This window comes from Ceratocystis lukuohia, assembly GCF_044167205.1.
Source record: "Ceratocystis lukuohia strain C4212 chromosome Unknown Supercontig3_pilon, whole genome shotgun sequence".
In the NCBI taxonomy this organism is placed as follows: domain Eukaryota; kingdom Fungi; phylum Ascomycota; class Sordariomycetes; order Microascales; family Ceratocystidaceae; genus Ceratocystis; species Ceratocystis lukuohia.
Genome location: NW_027263522.1, coordinates 3,286,551 through 3,306,076, shown reverse-complemented (window position 1 = coordinate 3,306,076; position 19,526 = coordinate 3,286,551). Strand labels below are relative to the sequence as shown.

The following is a 19,526-nucleotide window of genomic DNA, read 5'->3' as shown; positions in this document are numbered from 1 at the left end:
GGCTTTGTCTGGAAACGACTGTCTTGACACATCAGCTAGGAGTGAGCTAGCTTCTACCTTCGTGCCAATAGCTAAAACTCTGGCCTCAGAGGGAGGCAAGAATGGAAGGAAGGTTAGTAGGGTTTTGACTTGGACTATTCTTGTTCGAGGTCCATGACTGCTCATTTGTCAAGCTTGTGTCATAGGCTCAATAACTTGATACAAAGTGGGTGTAGCACCAATTCCTCAAAATTCCTCATAATTCCTTACACAGGGCTGCTCGGTAGGGTATATCCTTGATAGTAGAATTCCCGAATGGAAGATCAACTTTAAGGGCTGAAGAAGGCCCCATGAACTCGGACAACTATACTGCCGTATTATTCTATGCAGATCCAGGCTAATCGTGGACTTGGGGATGGCTCTTCAGATTGCCTTTTCATCTTGATTTATCCCCCCCCCCCCCCCCCACACCACACCAAAAGCCTTTTGCCGATGGCATAGTTCCGTATAAAGATATTGCAAGGGGTGGTGGGGCGTATATATGTCGTGAATGGGAAGCAAGGGGAGGGATTCGGGCCTCATTTCAAAGCAAAGGCGTTACATGGAAGCAAGAATAAACCAAAAGGCCATTCCCAAACAACAGCCTTTTCCTTATTATTACCATTATTATTTCTCCGTTCTTTTTTAGTTCCCGCTCGCGTTTTGCTCTGTGAATAGCGCGAGATTTCGCTGCAATCCGTATAATTGTTGACAGGGCAAAATATGTCCCTGTAGCTTGTTTCGGAGTTTGAGCCCTGGTCCATGTTTACTATAGAAGACGTTTCTTACGTCTTGGAAGAATCTCGCCCGGTAGACAAAATCCAGAAAGTCCGAATGGACAGGCGCAAGCAAACAACACTCCCGCCACAGTGGAAAGGCTATATGGGCAAGCTGGTGTACTATCGGCATGAGCCTGTCCAGGGGGGCTGTGATATAGGTAGGTATGTGTAAGTATGTGTATAAGTGGAAAGGGGCCTCCTGAGACGTTGTGGTAAACAAGTTTGATTGGCTCCTCGTAAAAAGCAATTACTTCTTTAAAAAAGGAAGGCAGGTAGGCGATGGACTCGACCTTGAGGACTCGACCTCGAGGACTCGAGATTTAGGGCTGTGATGGCTGCAACACGCCCCTTCCTCCTAAAGAAAAAAAAAAGGAGACTTTCCAACGTCGCTACTAAGCACAGACAAGCCACGAGAGAAATTTGCTGCCATCACTACCTATGTGGCTGTCAAATTCTACCCACGCTCCCCATTGTGCCCTGCTGTCAATGATCTGAGCTTCTATTTGCCCAGACTTCTTTAGGAAAGGCCTTGAGTTTCAAATAATGCCAAAGCAAAGCAAAGCAAAGCCAAGTCCAAAAGCTAGCGAAAGTCAACGGGCAGGCAGGCAGGCAAAGTTCTACAAACTAGGGGCAAAACCTCAAAAACCCGTAATAGGAGATTTAGGAGATTTTCCTTTCCAGCGCTCGAGCCTTGCTCCCAATCTTTTTGCCTCTGTTGCTTTCGCGACAGCCTTATAGCTTTACCGAAGGGGCAATAATTTCTATGATCGCCAAGACGTATACCATACCACCATGACCTTTCGAGAAAATATCAGGCTGACGGAGTGGGATGGAGGACAGTGGTATTTACGACGCTCTTCATATTGTTGCGGTCAGGGCTAAGGCCAAGGCTAAAGGGGGCGTGGGCGTGTAGGGGTAAGAAAAAGGGCAAAAAGACAAGGGAAGTAGATGGGAAAAGAAAAAAAAACAAAAAAGGAATAGCTGGGGAAGAGCAAGGCAAAAGTAAGGTGGCTAATTTTGGGTGCCATGATGTTTCTTGTGTGGCCAGCACGAGAAAGAGGCCCTTCATTCATGCCGCCCGACGGGGTAGCGTCCTAGTCGCTGGAGTGATTGCGTGATGAGCTGACCCTTGAATTGACATCCTAGATCAACATTTTCAACGTGGAACGTCGATGGAGAGGGGATGGAAGGGGAAGGGGGAGAAAGCAAGTGCCGTATATACCTAGCAAAGGAGGTTTTGGGGGATTCTGTTTCCCCCTCTCTCTGTTTCTTTTGCGCTCTGTTCTGTGCTTCTTTCTTCACCTCCTGCACCCTGCCACTAAACAGAAAGACTTTTGTGGAAGTCTGGAATAATGAAAACAGATAAAGCATAGCAGGTATAGCAGTTGGTAAATGCGGCACTTTATGTTGGGACGTGGGCTTTAGGCATAGCCGGCCGGTCCAGCTAAGTTTTTGCCGCAACCATTTACCGCTTCTCTGTGTTACACGGATTGCCTAGTACAACGACTCTTCGTCCTGCTTGTGTGCTTTTCTGCCCATCCACCGCCTCCTAGGGGCATTTTCCCTGTGCTGGCCGAGAAAAAATGACAAGCAAGGTAGGTAGGTAGTCCCCAATTAGCTCACATGCACGAGATAATGTGACCAGAAATATTGTAGCACCGACACTTGAACGCCTGGACTTGGGACCTGGGACTTCCCAACCCTGCCTTCTTGCTTCGCTCGCTCTGCGTTGTTTGTTTTGTCTAGCCTTCTCGTTTCTAGAGCAATGGCAGGTGTGAAAGTAAAAGGTATAGGCCAGAGTTAGTCTTGCGCATGGCCTGTGCCTCCTCTTGCTTCTCAATTCTCAAGCCCAAAGCAAATGGGGGCTTTAGAATCCCTATGGACTGCCTAGCTTGAGGCTGGGCTGAATTGTCCCAACCGCTAGGAACCTGGTAAAGATCAAGCTTAGGCCCGCGCCGCTTCCTTCGTTGTGCGTAACTTAGTGGCCATTCTCATTACTTTTCCCAATAGACTGGACTGGACTGGACTTGCTTTGCTGCCTGCCTGCTAGACTAGGCTAAGGCGATAGAACCCTTCCCCCTTTTTTTGTACATTATAGGAAAGAATACGTTGGTATTATTTGGGAAGCTAGCAACCCTTCATCGAACGTGATGCACTAGCCATGCGGTGGCCTTATTGCTACATCTGCTGCCTCACCTATGTTGCTTCTTACACTGTTTGGCCGATAGTTGGCCTGTTCTCTCTTGGGCATCTATTCTTTGTGCTTTGTTAATGCACACTGAAACACGGCACATGGACTAGGGATGTAGAGAGAGAGAGAGAGAGATAAAAAAGCGACAGGCAGCTATTCAGCTAGGCAAAGTGGAGGTGAGTTGATATGGAAAGAATGGGAGGAGGGGGGAGGGGGGAAGGGGGGGGTCTATGAAGTGAAATGAGTTATTGTTTGCTGCTTAATGGCACCTGAAGTGCCCAAGAACTGAGCGAAAGCCATACTTCTAGACCGTTCCATGCGCAAAGGCCGGAAATCTATATCTTCCACCTATTGTATTGAGGCATTGAGCCTTTTTTTTTTTACAGCTATCTGGAGGAACATGAAATCAGCCGTGTGTTTTGTGTATAGACATCTTTGGAGCGCCTTGAATTGGCACTGGTTTTTATGCTAGACTAATGCAGCCCTGTGTTGACCTGCAGAAGCGAAAGAAAGCTGATACCAAATTTGGGCACTGGATAAGAGAACGAGGGTAAACAACAATGACAACAGCAAGGCAAATTGCAGGCCATTGTTTGCCTGATACTGGCCTGGAGTGGGTATGTGAACATATATAGTGGCCTGAATTCTGCACTGCATGCAGGATGTGCCATCACTGTATCAGAACCTATCACCACAGACAGAGTCTTACATCTGCCTTGGACGAATGAAGAACAAAGGCGAAGCCAGCTATGATTCAAGACTTCGAAGGCGGGGATGAAGGTTGTATTTCCACTTGATTCTTCACATCTAATTCTCTCATTTGCACTCACAAAAACTCTTCTCCCTCTTCCTGTCTTCTCATGTCTACCCATCCCGCTTGATCCCGTTTAATCCCCCTCTTTTGCCCAGCGTGTCTCAGGAGCAGCAGGCTGGGCTTTGCTGGCAGTGCAGTTTAGAGACACTCTCTGTCGATGTTGCTGGTAAATCCTATGAGTAAGCCTATAGCAGATTAAGGGAGACATAGAGAGAGAGAGAGAGAGAGAGAGAGAGAGAGAGAGTGTGTGTGTGTGTGTGAGTGAGTGAGGAGAGGGAGAGGGCCAGGGACAGGGAGAAGGGGAGAGAGAGAAGACATAGGAGCGGAGAGTGAGGAGAAGGACCGCAGACGCATAGAACATGTACTGCACATGAAGCGGATCGTGCTCTGTCTCCAATTGTCCACAGCTCATCTTCACCGGCCCAAGTGGAGAGGCCGAGGGGGCCCAGACCTACAGTGACATGATGTCATGCTTGAGCGTGTCATGTATTCTCGGTTCCCCCCTTCAGCCACAGTGCATCGCGATATACATACACACGTGCATATTGAGTCAACAAGCTGTGGGATGGATGCATGCATGTAGGAATTCCAGCATCATTGGAGGTCTTTATATGGCTCATTTGTGCAGTTAGTCGGGGGTTGCAGATGGGCTACCCACTCTGCATCTGCACGTGCATACAATACACTTGTTCACTTCAGGCTGAATACTTGTTTGACCCAGGCGACCAGTCACCAGCGCCATTGAGAACAATAGCGTTGCTTTGCAGCCAGCACGTTGAGTACGGCAAGTGACTGCAGCCCTCGCTGTATGCAAGTTTTGTGTTGGGAGAGAAGACATCAATGCCTTGTCTGACGCCCTGGCAAGAGGGAAGGTAGCTTTCTCTCCATACCAGGCTCTTGCCATTTCTAGCCAGGCTGCCGAAGCCATAAAGTCCGAGAGGAAAGCCCAAGAAAGGCCCGGCGAACAATGAGGCAATAGCCAAGCAAGAACCAATAATTGCAATGCAACTGCTCCATCTGCGTTTTATAATATTAGCAATAAGACAACTGGTCAGGTTCCATTTTAAGCAACTACCTCTACACAGACGATTCTCCGTGGTTGTGTTGGCGCTTGCTGATTCTTGAAATTCTGATAAGTGGCGATGTCGTCAAGAGCACAATTGCTGAACATATCAGCAGAGCTCTATACGAGCAACAGCAAAGAAACAGCGTAGCAATGGCACAAACCTATGATTCATGAAATAGTGAAATAATCATGGTTTCGATTCAAACAAGCAATGTAGTTTACGTGGGCAAAGAGCAGTGAAGCTGGCAAATCAAGCAAAAAAACAAGACACAAGTAAAGCTTTACTAGGAGATAAGCATGTATAAACGCGAGGTTAAGAACTAAACAATCGTTGTGGACAAAGAAAAAAAAACACGTCAAATGAAAAGATTGAGCAAAAAGACAATAATAACTAGACAAAAACGAGCGATGTTGTATAGACCGCGAAAAAGCAAAGGAAAAGGAAAACGCAGCACCTACAGTGCCTAGGAAAGCAGTAGCAAACAAGAAAGAGGAAGAAACAACGCTTGTATGGCAGACTCATAAACACAAGTAGCAAGGGCATGCCTGCTCTCAGATGCTTAGTCGATATCATCGTCACTGCTTTCTGCCTGTGACGTTGTCCCTGATTGTGGGCCCTGCAGCGTTGCATGAAAAGGCGACACGCTTCCAGCCCGAGCCAGCGATGCCGAGCCAGTGGTAGAACTAGCAGGACTGGTTTTACGTAGGAGTCCGCTGGCTGCCGAGGACTCCCACCGGCGAGAGCCTAGTATGCCTGAAGCGAGCGGCTTTTTCGCAGTGGTGCTGAGGGTTGGTGAAACAGCCTTGGAGCTTGTAGCTGTCGGGGAAGTGGATGGGACAGTGATTGTTGATTCAGTCGGCGTTGGAAGGGAAGGCTGCGTGGAGAGCGGTGCAATGGCAGGTTGGGACGGCGGAGCCGGGGACTGCGGCGGCAGGGCCGGTGCAGCCGCCCTTGGATTTGCTGGTTGAGGCTTTAATACGGGCTGGGGCTTGGGAGATACTTCGCCAAGGAGGTCGTCCTCGTCGCCATCGTCATCAAGGTCACTATTGAGCAGGTCATCGTCAATAGCCATGCCCTTAGGCGTTAGCCGTTTCATGGAAATCGAGTTCGGGTTGTCATCAGAGTACTGGTCGGGATCGCGGCCAAGAATTCGGTCAGCTTTGGACATGGGACGGCGAGCTTTGTTTGCATGGCCCAGTGTCATTCCACTTCCTCTGGCCACATTGTCATGGTGATTCACAGGCCCTGAGAGATAGTTCCGAGTGGCACTGGATGATGGTGGGGTAGAGATGTTGAGACCACCACTAGAGTGCATAAAGCTGGGATCTTCCGAGCCCCAGCCAGCCTCAACCTCGCGCCTGAGTTGGTTCTCCCGCTCTACCCTCAGTCGTTCGCGTTCGTTGATCCAATTGGGGTTAGGGTCCCAAGACCAGCCATTGCCAATGGTGTTGCAGATGGGGAAGAACCACATCAGAGGTACAGGGCCAAATAGGTGGCGCAAGTTGCGTTTCCAACCCAGATCAAAGGCATTCGGAAGCTTACGCGAATCCTCCTCGTCGAGGTATTCCTGGTAGCGCTTTTGCGACTGGCGCTGCTCCATCTCACTATATGATAGATAAGCAGGGCGCTGGCCGTCAAGGCCGGTGACAGGGGGAGTCGAGGCCCGTTCGTCTTCACCCTCTTCAGGGCGAGTAACGCCGGGGATTGCATTGGCGTGCATATCGATGATTTGTTGTCCGTAGCTGGGCTGGCTGAAACGACCGCCAGGACGACGTTCACTATGGTAGTTGTAAATATGGTCGCGCAAAGACGAATAGCGCGTTTTTTCCAAGCATTCAATGGTAGTCTGGCCCCTGGCAGCTAGTGCAATGTGCCACGAGGTGAAAGCGCCGATTACAATTCCTATGATGCCGGCCATGACAGCCAAGATGATGTAGTTCACAGGGACCAGACTATCGAGAGTATCCATATCACCCATTATTTCAACATATGTCCAGGTTGAGGAGACGGCACAGGCGTAGATGGAAAAGACAGTGGTATAGATAAGGAAGAGTAGGAACGCTTTGTGATTGCGCAAGCCGATACAGGTTGCAAGCCACGGGCAGTGATGGTCCATTTTCAGCACACAGCGACGGCAGGTAGAGCAGTGATGGGCTCTGTCGGGCTTACGCATCTGGCATTTTTTGCAGTATCGGATTTCGCCATTGGATTTGACAGTGAACGAGGTTGAGTGTGGTGGTGCTTCAATGGCTGAGTAGTCGCCATTGGATCGAGTGGTGCTCCCGGGATCGGTGAAGACGGCAGTGGTGTAGCTCCAATTAAGCATTAAATATAGGAAAACACCAAAGATGGAAGAGCAAGAGCCTACGCAAACATGGGAGGGTTAGCCGCCAACTTCAATTACGATTGTAAGGGAGAGAGGGAGAGGGAGGGGAGGGCCTACCGATCCACGAGTCGGGGGGAGGGTTAGATCCAATGCTGAGAATTACCCAAAGAGCCCAAGTGGTCAGACCATAGACAAGGGCAAGCGGTATTGAAGTTACAAAGCGACAGCATGTTCGTTCGAGGCGTCGCGCCCATCGTCTTGGTGCCATGGTTGGCTCGCCGTCCATTCGGCTTTGAGATTAGGGGGGGGGGGGGGGAGGGAGGGGGAAACTTGGAAGCTACGGCGCCGGAAATATGCGTATGAAAAGGATAAAAACGTGATATATAAGGAAAGACAGCACAGCAATAAGCGATGTCCAGAGTAAAGCAAAAAACAATAAAGCGACAGAAAAATAAGGCCGTGGCCAACTGGATATAAACTGTGGTTATCTTGTCATAGCTGTATCAATAAAGACGCCTAGAAGAATCACAGCAGATCCAGACTCAGAATCTGAGCTGTGATATGAGAGCCTTGGCGCCAGCCCAATCAATTTTAGACCAGTTATTTTTATGAGCTGTTTGGCTGCTTGCTCGGGGGTCTCGCGATAGTTTGATGGGTTGACAAAGACGAAGCAAACTAAGGGCCAACGGGTTGACCTGGTGAAGTCGTTGCTGAGTAAGCAGATCTAGGTACGGAACCTAGGCGTTTTGATTGGAAGGATGTGAGGAAGAATCTTGGAAACAAGAAGGAAAAAAAGAATAAAATAAGCACGGACAATCGAAGTTCTTGTCGCCTGTAAGCAAACAAGCAGACACAAAATGAAAATGAACACACAGAAGGCCAGACACGTAACGTGGAAAAAGACAACCTGAAGCGAGAGACTCAAATTGAACCACAGCCACACCTGTACTATACCATGGGGGGGGGGGGGTACAGTGTACATCAACGCAAAAATTGGCAGCCTATATAGAGTCGAATAGCCGTACCTGGGTACTATGTACGTGTCAATATACCATATTGTTTATACGGACATATAGACACGTGATGCTCGCAAATGTAGCTTGTACCTGGCCTGACAACGTGAGATTGCAAATGAACCCCTGAACTGCTAGCTACAACAACATAAGTTGGACTCTACTACAGCTGTCCAATCAGAGCCTTGTTTCGTTTCTCTTTCCAGGGGCCAGCACAAGCCCGTAAGTCACGTTTCCCGGTCTTGGCATAGCCAGGGGGTAGAAGGTAAGTTTCCGCTTTCTTTTCTGCTCCAACTTTCCTCACTAGGTCAAGTCAAGCCTTGTGTGGCATCGGCTTCTGGCGTATATCTTTCAGAACCTCTTGTGTACGCGCGTTCATCTCAAAGCTCATGCCAATAAGCTCCACCACCTCGTCCATCGAAAAGTATAAGCTCAGATCGCTCTCAAACCACAAATACTTGACCTCGTTGAGATTCGACTGCAGGACTTCCGACAAGAACTGCATGCGCAGCCATGAGGGCACATGGCCAGCAATAGCCGAGATCTCGCCTTCCACTGGCGTTTGCAGTCCTGCAGATTCTGCTGCTAGCCGGCTAGGCATGAATAGCCGGTCAAGCTCTGACACTCGTGAAATAATGCGTGCCATTTCGTACGCGTCATCTTGCCCAATCGACTGTAGGTCCATGACATCACTGATAATCTTGGATGAAACAGCATCAATCAGTGAGCCTACTGCTCTGCACCATGACTCGCGCGTAGCAATAGCCTCCCATTCAGTCGCAACCATTTGGACCCGTGCCACTGTCGATTCCATGTTGGCTTCGCTGTCGCCTTGTTGCATGACATTGTATGCGCCTAAGGAAGATCATGAGTTAGAATCTGGGCAAGAGAAGCTAACCTCTGCGGTAAAACCAAGGACTCACCACCCATCAAGTCCCGCAAAATAGTCTTTTGAATGTTCAGCTCATTTGTGAATGCCCTGTTGGCAAAGGTCCTCAAGCTAGACACTTCATTGTCCAGGCTGAGCATCTTCTTCGCCTGAGCACTAATATCCTGTCGTGCGTTCCATTTATTTGAAAAGTCATAGAGTTTCTCAGCCAGATAGAGTGCGTCGTTGTACAAAAACCTGTCATAGTGCATGTCCATGTGCTTGTGTTAGTCTCGACCCGAGTCCCTTCTTCTATTGTCTGGTTACTTGAGAGAACACCTACATGTTACCACTAGACGCAAGAGAATAGTAGTACGGCGATATAGCCCGGAACAATGACAGTGCTAGGGCTGGTATCGCAAATAGACCAGGTGCGGCCGAAGAAATCAAGTTGTCCTCGCTGTATCACGTCAGTACGTCTAATCCTTATTGATTCACGGAGCGGGCAGTCTGGCAACTTACTCTAACTGTGTAACAGCCGCACCATCTTCGAGTATCGAAAACACGAGTTGAAGCACAGGCTCTGGCATCGACGATATAGAACACTTTTCTCTCGTGACGACCTCAACCGGTGCAGCCTTTTCCCTCGGTGGTGTCTTGTTAGGTATGGGGGCTGCAGAAATAGTGGGAGGTTTTCTTGATGCTGAGGCGGTCTTGGGCTTTTCTTGGACTGGACTGTCATCCTCATCGCCCCAACCCCAAGCATCTGCTGCATCATCCAAATCAGCCCCAGTGCCTGTGTCCTTTTCGGTAGCCATTTCTTTGCTGCTTTCTGTTGTACCCTCGTCTTCGTCCCACCCCCAAGCGTCTGCTCCATCGTCTAGCACACCGGGAGTCTCTTTCACTTTGGCGTCACCTGCCTCGTCATCAATCCATGCAGAGTCCCAGCCAGAATCATCAACAGACTTGTCAGACTCAGGCTCAGGCTCTGCTTCTGGCTGTTGCAGTATCTTGCGAATCCGCTCAGTAGGCTTTGGCGAGCCAAGACCTGATGTAAGCTTAAATCGTACCGAGTCCAGCGTTGTTTCTCTGCATTTTGCAAGCCACACACCAGAGGCATCTCTCACCCACTGACTCAACACATCGAAGTCTGAAATCCCGTTCATCGACAAGACTTCGCATAAGACTTTCGTATGATGGATGATATCATCAAATTGCCCAATATCCTGAACTGACGGAGGCACTGCTGGTACTAACCAATTATCAATGAGATTCTTGATTAGATCCGCTACGAACTTGGAGCACAGAATCTCTAGCGCATCTGATGGCAGCTTTTGGCTTAGGAACTTGAAAAACTCGCCTAGGTCAGTGAGTAGTGCAACAGCCGAGTTATCCGTTTCTCCGTTGAAAAATAGTGTATCCTATCAAGTACTGTTAGGTTCGGTATAGATATCAACGTGAACGGCATCATTTAACCCACGCCTTGTATTTGAATTGAGTGAAATGCCCATTGATCAATGTCCATCCGAGGCGATAGAATAGCAGCGTCAAGGTCATGCCACAGCTGGTCCATGTGTTCATCCACCTCGTTGAACTGCTGAAGACCAAGAAGTACATCAATAAATGATAATTGGGCTCCTTCGGCGTATGTGTTAGAGCAAAGTAGACATCTAAGAAACCAAGACAAACTTACCGTCATCTTGGAGAATGGTAAATTTATTGCTGTCCACATCGGTAACGACAAGCTCTTTCCATACACTTCCAAGCACCTCATGAATCTGTGTTTTGAGGTCATGTGCCCTAACCTCGAGTAGCCGCTTTGGTCTGCACAGCCAGTTGACGGGGATTTTTTCGATGGCTGCCGTTGATTCTATGTACAAATGTTAGAAGATAAACACCAGTTGCCCATGATCGTAGATGGCCATGACTACGGTGCACACATACCATCAAGAAGCCTTAGCGCATCAGCGATACTCCTCATGTCTTTCTTCTTATCAACCTCATCAAGTAAGCCGTTTACATGTTTAATTGACCGCAGGACACCATGCAGCTGCTGTGCATACTGTACCTCCAGTGTCAAAAACTTTGCTTTAGCTTCACATTCTTCTACTGCTTGACTGGCTTTTCCTGGATTTTCCGCATCGCGTATGATATCCTTGGCCATCGCCTGCGAGCGAATGATATCTTCCTGGAGGGATCGCGCATTTCGTACCCAGGAACCAACGTCGTCTCGGGTTTCCTCGTTGATCGCGTGTATATCTGCCTAGCAATACATGTGACGTAGTTAGCATTATTTTACTGCGACATGTATTTTTTTTTCTAACTCGCCATCCAGAAATATAGCCTCTTAATAGAAACTTATAGCATACCTCAAGGTTCTTCTTTGCTGTCTTCAGCGCCGTGATGGCCGGCCCAATATCCGCTTGTGACAACGGTATTGCTGACTCGTCTTCTGAAGGAAACCTTCCGTCACGAGCAAATGCCACGATGGCATCTCCAAGTGTTGCCATATCTGTGAAGCCTTTTCAAGTCTGCTATTCTCTTGTTTTGCCGCCGATGCTGCTACAGCAGGAACTAAATCAAGTCACTGTAAGCTGGTTAGGAATCCACAAGCTTCTCAAAGCTTTGAAGCCCATGACGTCTGGCAAGCTGTCGAAAGTGGGATGCCAGGTCATAAGTATTTATACATATGTTTAGGGCTAGAGGCTAATGACAACCCTAACACATAGAACAAGCCAAGATCAATCTGTCTCTCCCATACTGAAATATGCTAAATGTGGTCATGAGGTAATGAGTGGTTATAGCCAATATCCATTATCCTATTCTTGTCTCACGTATAATATCTTCTTGCTTGTTTAGTCTGAATCATCTCCGGAAACTGTCCAATCCGAGCCATCCTCCTCATCATCGTCATCCTCCTCCTCCTCCTCCTCCTCTTCCTCTTCATCATCTTCGGGGTCCAGCGCCTTCAGGCCATAGTCATCCTGAAACTCATCTAGAGTTTGGACACGAGTAGCAAAGCCAACCTTGGTAAGGCTGCTATTGAGAGTCTAGAAAAGGGGAGGAAAAGGCGAAATATTAGCACATGAATCAGCATAGAAGAATAGCTACGGCGCGTCATTACACTTACATCTGTCAGATTAGGGTTGCATGTGATGACAATGTTACTCTTGCCCGGCTCAAACAACGGCATTAGGATCTCTGTCATGGCCTTACGCATATCCTCTGGCGACACAGCCCGGACCTTGGCTAACATTGACTGGGTCCAGTCATCTGGTAGACCTTGCATAACCCCAAGGGTGAAGTTGTTAATTGCCGCGGCTGTCATAGTCGACTGTTCGCCAACCCACTGGTGCACAAGCTGCGAGATAGCACCCTCCATTTGGAAACTCGTAACAGGATCGGTGCCGTTGGCAATGTTCTTGATGGCGTCGTACGCCGCCATGAGCGCCTTAGTGGCGTCAGGCGAGCGGTAGACATAGAATTTAGACGTGCCAGACTCAATATCACGAGAGAAACCGCAACCGTAGGCCAGGCCCTTGCCACGGACAGCGTTCCAGAGAGGGCCTTCAACTGCCTCCAAGTAGCTGACGGCTACATATGTAGCGGGTAGACGGGGATCGGTCCACTCCGTGAAGCCGGCGCTGGTGCAATAGCCGTAACTGTTATCCAGGGTTGGCATAGGCACAATAACGGCGCCAAATTTGCCTGGATTGATGCCCTCTTCGGAGCGTGTAGTGTGAGGTGGCTCTATCTTCACCAACTCTTCGTTGCCAGCCCGTTTGAGGCCTGTCAAGACATCCCAGGCACCAACGGGATTCTCAATCTTAGCCAGATCGCCAATAACCATGATGCGTGTAGTAGACCATTTAAACACGGCCTTGCGTAGTGTCTCGAGCCAGCCAATAACCTTTTCGGGCTCTGCGATCAGGTACTTCTTCAGACGGCGGTAGTAAACGTTCTGGACAAGAAGACGGCCAGCATGTTGAGCAGAGTCAGTCTTGAGATGGATAGCCTGAGAAACCTCACTCGTCATGCTATAGCCGTCACGCTTTTGCTCTGGAAGATCAGCTAAAATCTTGGAAAGAGTGGCTAGGAGACGGTCCTTGTCAAAGACACTCTCAAACATGAAGGCCTGGATCCAGCGGATAGCAGTGGAATACTTTCCAGTCTCGACAGCAAAGGCTAAACGCGTGCCTTCGGGATCGCTGAGGGATTGTGCCGACTTCATGCTATAGCGGATGGTATCATTCTCAAGCTCATTGACGACCTGCTCGAAGTCGATCTTCTTTCCGTCCCGCATTATGGGCGTATTGAAGAAGTTGTGGCGGAATAGACGTAGGAGGGGCTTCAACTCGGATGGCACATTTGAAGTGCTAAAATGGATGTAGATGTGGACAAAGTTACTAGGGACCTGCTCGAACTGAAAGAAGGGGGCGTTTGGATCATCAACACTCTTTGCGAGCTTGTCAAGCTTGGCCTGAGCATCGTTTTCAAGAAGACCAAGCTTGCGAGCCGGGCCTAGACGAGCAGTATCTGACTTGATGAGCTTAATCGACTCGGTATCAGGGACAGGGAATTTGTTGACAACGTTGGGGGGCACAGGCAAGTTGTTCTTCTTTTGGGCATCTTCGACGAGCTTAGCAAGTCTCTTGAGTTCTTCCTCACCCAGATCCTTCTTACGCTTAGCAATTCGCTCTTTCTCCTCGGTCTTGATCTTCTGCACAAGTTCAGCAGATGGAATGGCCTTGATAGAGACGTGCTTGTTGTCAATGAGCCACTTTTTGATGAACTGACGCCACTGCTCTTCGCTCCACGCAAGAGCTTCATCATAGGCCTCAAGACTTTTTAGAGCCTTGAGCGTTGAGCCATCGCGAGCGCCATAGACGAAGTCAAGAACAATAGGCTCGGCAAGAGCATCGACAACTTCTTCAGTGCTGTAAATTGAAGACCGCTTTTCAAAGTGTAGGCGGGAATGAAGGTACGCTATATCCAAGGGCTTCTCAACAACATTGTTCAGCAGCTCAAAAATACGGGCCTCGGTCTCGTCTAACTTTTCAGTGGTAACACCACTGGCACGGAAGCTAATTACGGTCTTGAGGCGGTCTTCGGTCCACATATCGCAGCTGCTGCTCAGTTGTTCCTTTTCTACGAGCTGGTTTTCAATGATTGAAGCTGACGAGCCGCAAAGGTACGAGAAAACGACGTTTAGGGCCACCATAGCTACGGTGTCATTGCAACTAGGACCTAGCCACGTGATGTCGATCTCACCAGTAGATTCATCCTTTTCGGGGAACTCTACAAAGGTAGAGATGGATTCCTTGAAAGGCTGGGGTTGTTCGGAATCCACCCAAGGTCTAAAAGTGCTGTCAGTATAAATCAAATGAGCAGAAGGGGAGGGACTTTGGCGGCGGGTTCACACCTTTTGAAAGGAGTCTGAAGAGAAGGAATGTCTTTTTCAATGGTTTTTTCAAAGTCATCCAGGATTTGAAGCATGTTACTGTGATCAACAGTACCGCAGATTACAAGGCAGAGATTGCGCGGCTGGTACATATCGCGATGGAACTGGCGGATGCGGTCGTTTGACAGCAGGCGTAATTCTTCAGGCATACCACCAGTCTCATAGCGGTAGCCGATGTTCTTGTCATACATCAAGCGGCGCTGCGCCTGATCGATCAATTCATTGCTTTGAAACTCTAGGGCTTGCATCTCAGAGTAAACTACGCCGGAGTCGTTGGCCTCGCCATTAATGTGCCACACTTCCGTAATGCATCCCTCGTCAGTAATTGTAGGCAGTATCACATGCTCGAGATATATGGGCAGAATTTGAGCAAAGCCCTGCCACCCAGCGGTTTCCAAGGTATAGACAGTACGATCTACTGCGGTGTAGGCGTTGGTTGTGGAGTAAGCACGACCGGCTAGGGTATCGAGAAGGCCCTTGAAGGGATAGGAGCGGGAGCCGAGGAAGATTAGGTGCTCGAGGGTGTGTGGTGCGCCAGAGTGGTCGAATATCTCCGTGGCAACAACGAACTCGCCGTGGACTTTAGGGCCGACACGATCATTGACGATGACGCTCATGCCGCTACGCTCGGAGCGGTAGAGTGAGATGCTACTCTTGACATAGTCGATGTCGAAGCGCTCCATCAGCTTCCACTGGGGAGGGAGCTTGACCTCGGGTGACGTCGAGGTAGTCATGATAGAAATCTGTTCGCAAAAAAGGGAAGGGCAGCCCAGGAGCCAAGTTAGTCTTTTTACTTGATAACGTCTAGAGCCTGCGGGCAGTGAAAGAGTAGCCTGGTGCCGTGATATTGGGAACTTGGAGTGGGGCGTCTCGAACTATGGAGAGAGCTCCACTCTACACTCCGTTCCTGCCTCTTTTTTGCTCTCCCAGTTTCGTGTAGAGCATGCATTGATCAGAACTTAGACTTACTGTACGGCTTTGGTTGTTGTGAGGGGCGGTAATAGCGGTAGTAGCGGTAGTAGCGGTAGCAGCAATAAAACTGCGGGAGGTTGTCCTAGTTAGATTTGGTCTGATAATTACTGCTGAAAATCGATATGGACAAGCCCACATCTCAAAGGACCTGGTCCATTACCCAAGAACAGAAAAGTTGGTTGGGCCTCTAGGACTCATAGTAAAGAAGACCAAAAAAGAGGGCGCTGGGATTGGCCAAAGGATTTTGCTGAGGTAAACGTATAAGACGCTTGCTCTGTTGTCTTTGCATCCTGCAACTTTGCAGACCCTGCTCAACCTACGTATGTACCTTGGGATGGCGGGGCAAGAGTGGGACAAAGGCAGCGAAGCTGGAAAGGACGTGGAGCGAATAAAACTGGGTCACTCCCAGCAGACATTCTTCAAGCTGATGCTGAGGGACGTCAACTCACTATCTTTAGAACTTTAAATAAATCGTATCATGGGCGTATCTCTGGGGGTTTTGGTACGTCTCGTGGGTATCAAAGACGCGGATTTCTCTCTGCTTCTTGGCTGAATCACACAAGAAGAGATGGGGGAGAAGGAAGCGGAAGAACGAGGCAGGCATGTAAAACAACGAGAGGCCTCTGGAGATACAGAAGCAAACAGGGTAGCAAGCCTAAAGTGAGACTGGACATGTATGTAGAACAAGAAAGAAAGGAGGTTGCTTTGGGGTGAGAATTATTACTCCCTTTTATTCATCGCACAGCTCTTTCATCAAGCACCTTCCTTTCAAGAAGCATCATGTTCTCCTATCCACTACTTTTCGCGCCTAACGACTACAAAGTTCTTGCCATCTCACTTAGCCTTTGAACTTGGTCATCATACCGTCTATAACTTACTTGGCAAGCCATTCATGTGCCAAGAACAAAGAGAGACATGCACAACAATGGTAAAACTTGATGCAGGGCTTGAAAGAAGTGTATTTCAGAATCAACTAGTAGTAATAGCCAAAGCCCAGATCATTTCCATCTTCACAGCTAAGGGAGTTGTTCCGTTCAGTGCCAAGCCTAGGCTCCAAGGACGAAGTGAGGAGCATTGCAATAAATATCAACAAACTTTTTTTTAAACTATATTTTGAACAAAAATGAAACTTGCAAAATAAAAAAGGAAATCAACAAGAGCTCGTCGCAATATCTCATCTAGATTTTAGAAAGTGAATCGGGTTGTTGCACCCATTCTGTTTCGGCATAGGACAGCCTCAGTTAGCTAGGAGCGCTCTTGCACCAGGCTCGCTGCATACGTAGATCACGTCATGCTCATTGGTGAACCCATTAAACTTGGTCGCAGAGCACTTCGTATAAGCTCCCATATTTTCAAAGTAGAGCCAGTCACCAACATCCAGAATCTGTTTAAAATGGATGCTCTCGGTGATACGATCAATGCCATCGCAAGTGGGGCCCCAGACAGAGTACTGTACGCCGTCATGCTTGGCACAGCCTTCAGCAGCATCCGTATCATACATGATCTGACCATTAGCACACAGAACCTTAGCAACAGGGTGCTGGTGGTCAAACATAATGCTTGAGAAATTGCCGTAGATGCCATCGTTGATGTACGCCATATAGGTCGTATCACCAGTGTCGGGCATGTCAATGGTACGACGAGCAATTATGTTGCATGCAATGGTGAAAGCATTGGCAACATAGTAACGACCAGGCTCAGCAATGATGCTCACGGCACTATCAGAAGGGAAGAACTCATCCAGAGCGGTGCGCAAAACAGCTGCCATCTGGTCAAAAGTCTCAGTACAGAAACCACCGCCAATGTCCAAAGTTTGCATCTCGAAGCCAAGAGCACGGCCCTGCTCAAAGACAATGTAGGCGTCGCGCACAGCCTGGTAGAAAGCCATGGGGTCTGAAGCACCAGAGCCAACGTGGAAGCTGACACCGACAACGTTGAGGCCCAGAGCATGAGCCTCCTCTAGAAGGCTCTGGGTGGTATCCATGGCGGCACCAAATTTCATGCTCAGACGGCAGAGACTTGAGGTATCATCAGTCATGATGCGAAGAAACAGCTCAGCGCCAGGAAACAACTTAGCAACCTTGCGAAGCTCATCAGAATTGTCAAAGGTCATTTGTTTGACGCCAGCCTCACGAACATAACGAAGGTATGAGTTAGTCTTGCAAGGTTGAGCGAAGATTATGCGGTTGGAATCAACACCCATGTCAAGAATCTGCTCAATTTCGCCCTTGGAGGCACAGTCAAAGCCGGTCCCCAGTTCAGCCAGAAGGCGCAAGAGGGTGGGATCGGGGTTGCACTTCACAGCATAAAAGGGCTTCACGCGAGGAAGGTTACGTTTCCATCGCATGTGCTGACGGTAAACCTCGCCCAGATCAGCAACAAAGAAGGCATCCTCATCGCCGGGCTCACAACTTTCGGGATTGATGCGCGAAATGCGCTCAGTAAGAGCGGCATTAATAAGCTGCTTAGCAGTGACGCGAGGATCCGGTGTCACATAATTATAAGGACTAGGGATCGAGACATCACCAAATCCAGGATGTTTTATAAACACATGATGATCGATTTGGGATGGGTAGTGATCAACAGCAGCGGCCATAACCATCGGTGTGGTAGTGAAGGAGGTGAAGACGGGAGAGGGAAAGTTAATGTTGAAACTTTTGAGGCGAAGATCGCGGGAGAAGAATAGCTCCTTAAGTGATCAGATAAGACGAGCTATAGAGGAAGAACCAACAGAGATGATGAATTTCTGTATGGCTAGGTAGATAAAAAGGTCTTAAAGACACCAAGTATACCTTGTTTTAGGGTGGGCGAGAGCGATAGTTTGCTGATCCCCGAGTGAGCTGGCGTGGCCTCCTCGACTCTTCCTCGGTAAGAGGAAGAACCGCTGAAGTCTTCCTATGCGGCAGGAGAAACGGTTGATCGGTTTCGCGGGGAGCGTTGCCGAAGAACAAAAGATCAATAAGGAGCGCGTTTTTTAGATTACTTTTGTTCAGACGAAGGAGGGGGCACCACGTTAACGATGTGGAAGGTGTGCTGCAGATGGAAATGTTGAGGGGCGAACAACTCTACGGCCACAGAAGCCGTGATGGGCAGAGATGCCTTTGAAAAGACCAAAGGCTAGTCGAACAAGCTGTACACGAGAAGCCGTGACAACCAAAGTCGGTCAAGATTGATGAGGGTGCGTAATGCAAGATTGAGACAAAAAGCTGAGGATGAGCAAGTCGGGGAGGACATTATTGTTAGCAGGTGGTCGGTCTACAAGGCTGCGATGACGAGTTGGCCGGATGGAGGAAACGGATCAAAGCTCATATTCTCAGCAAGATGGATGGTTCCATTGCTAGAAGCGGCCAGGAAATGGATGGGCCACTGCAGAGTTTTTCTATCTTTCTTTGTCTCCATCTCCTTCTTTCGCCCATCGTCTCAAGTCCAATTGCATTGTTCCAGCTTACCTTTTAGGAGATGTATTGCAAATTTGACCTGTAACAAAAGCCAAATGGACAGGTGAAGATTGAAGCCGGGTTGGAAGGAACTGGGAAAAGACCAAGACGAAGAAAAAGAAGCAATGCTTTCCTGGATGACGAAAAAGAAGCCAAACAGAAAGTAAGAGGAAGGTGATGGATCCAGGTAGAATTGGATGGAGGAGTGGCAATCAGGGCTTTATATTGGCCAAGGCAACTAACAACCGGCTAACAAGCAAAAGCTCATCTGGAAGGAACAGAAAAAAGGAAGGTGCAAAAAAAAAAGTCAGGGCCTGTGGAGTGGGGCTCAGCCAGAGGTAGTAGTGGCATTAGTCCTGGTCTGTGCTTGTTACTGTCCGTCATTCTTGTTTGTAGGATAAAGGAAACCAAGAAATATCCGTCTTAGGGACAACATGTTATTATGGTGCTAAAGAGGGCGCTGTAAATTAAGAACGCTCAGTGGGCTGCGGTGCTAGAAAGGCCTTGGCAAAAGGGCCGATACAATAGCAAGAGAAATAAATTCTTCGCTTTCTGATGCCGCGGACTTTGCGAAGACAAG

At 48.7% G+C, this 19,526-nt stretch overlaps 4 protein-coding genes across 4 annotated transcripts; all 4 read right to left on the bottom strand.

Annotated features, from left to right (window-relative positions):
- Positions 1 to 5,428: 5,428 nt before the first annotated feature.
- Positions 5,429 to 6,847, bottom strand: HOO65_030849 (Palmitoyltransferase PFA3; the record flags this gene model as incomplete). Its single annotated transcript, XM_071000502.1, has 1 exon — positions 5,429 to 6,847. One exon carries the CDS (start codon positions 6,845 to 6,847, stop codon positions 5,429 to 5,431), a length of 1,419 nt encoding a protein of 472 aa, XP_070860528.1.
- A 1,674-nt stretch (positions 6,848 to 8,521) lies between these two features.
- On the bottom strand, positions 8,522 to 11,586 carry HOO65_030848 (Is centromere binding protein at prophase; the record flags this gene model as incomplete). Its single annotated transcript, XM_071001846.1, has 8 exons — positions 8,522 to 9,063; positions 9,132 to 9,334; positions 9,420 to 9,536; positions 9,599 to 10,497; positions 10,557 to 10,714; positions 10,770 to 10,946; positions 11,021 to 11,339; positions 11,446 to 11,586. The coding sequence occupies 8 exons, from the start codon at positions 11,584 to 11,586 to the stop codon at positions 8,522 to 8,524; spliced, it is 2,556 nt and encodes an 851-aa protein (XP_070860527.1).
- Positions 11,587 to 11,931: 345 nt separating this feature from the next.
- HOO65_030847 (peptidase m16 inactive domain-containing protein) lies at positions 11,932 to 15,271 on the bottom strand (the record flags this gene model as incomplete). Its single annotated transcript, XM_071001823.1, has 3 exons — positions 11,932 to 12,126; positions 12,207 to 14,433; positions 14,499 to 15,271. The coding sequence occupies 3 exons, from the start codon at positions 15,269 to 15,271 to the stop codon at positions 11,932 to 11,934; spliced, it is 3,195 nt and encodes a 1,064-aa protein (XP_070860526.1).
- A 1,475-nt stretch (positions 15,272 to 16,746) lies between these two features.
- Positions 16,747 to 18,111, bottom strand: HOO65_030846 (Ornithine decarboxylase; the record flags this gene model as incomplete). The annotated part of the gene is made up of 1 exon (XM_071000501.1): positions 16,747 to 18,111. One exon carries the CDS (start codon positions 18,109 to 18,111, stop codon positions 16,747 to 16,749), a length of 1,365 nt encoding a protein of 454 aa, XP_070860525.1.
- Between the last annotated feature and the right edge of the window lie 1,415 nt (positions 18,112 to 19,526).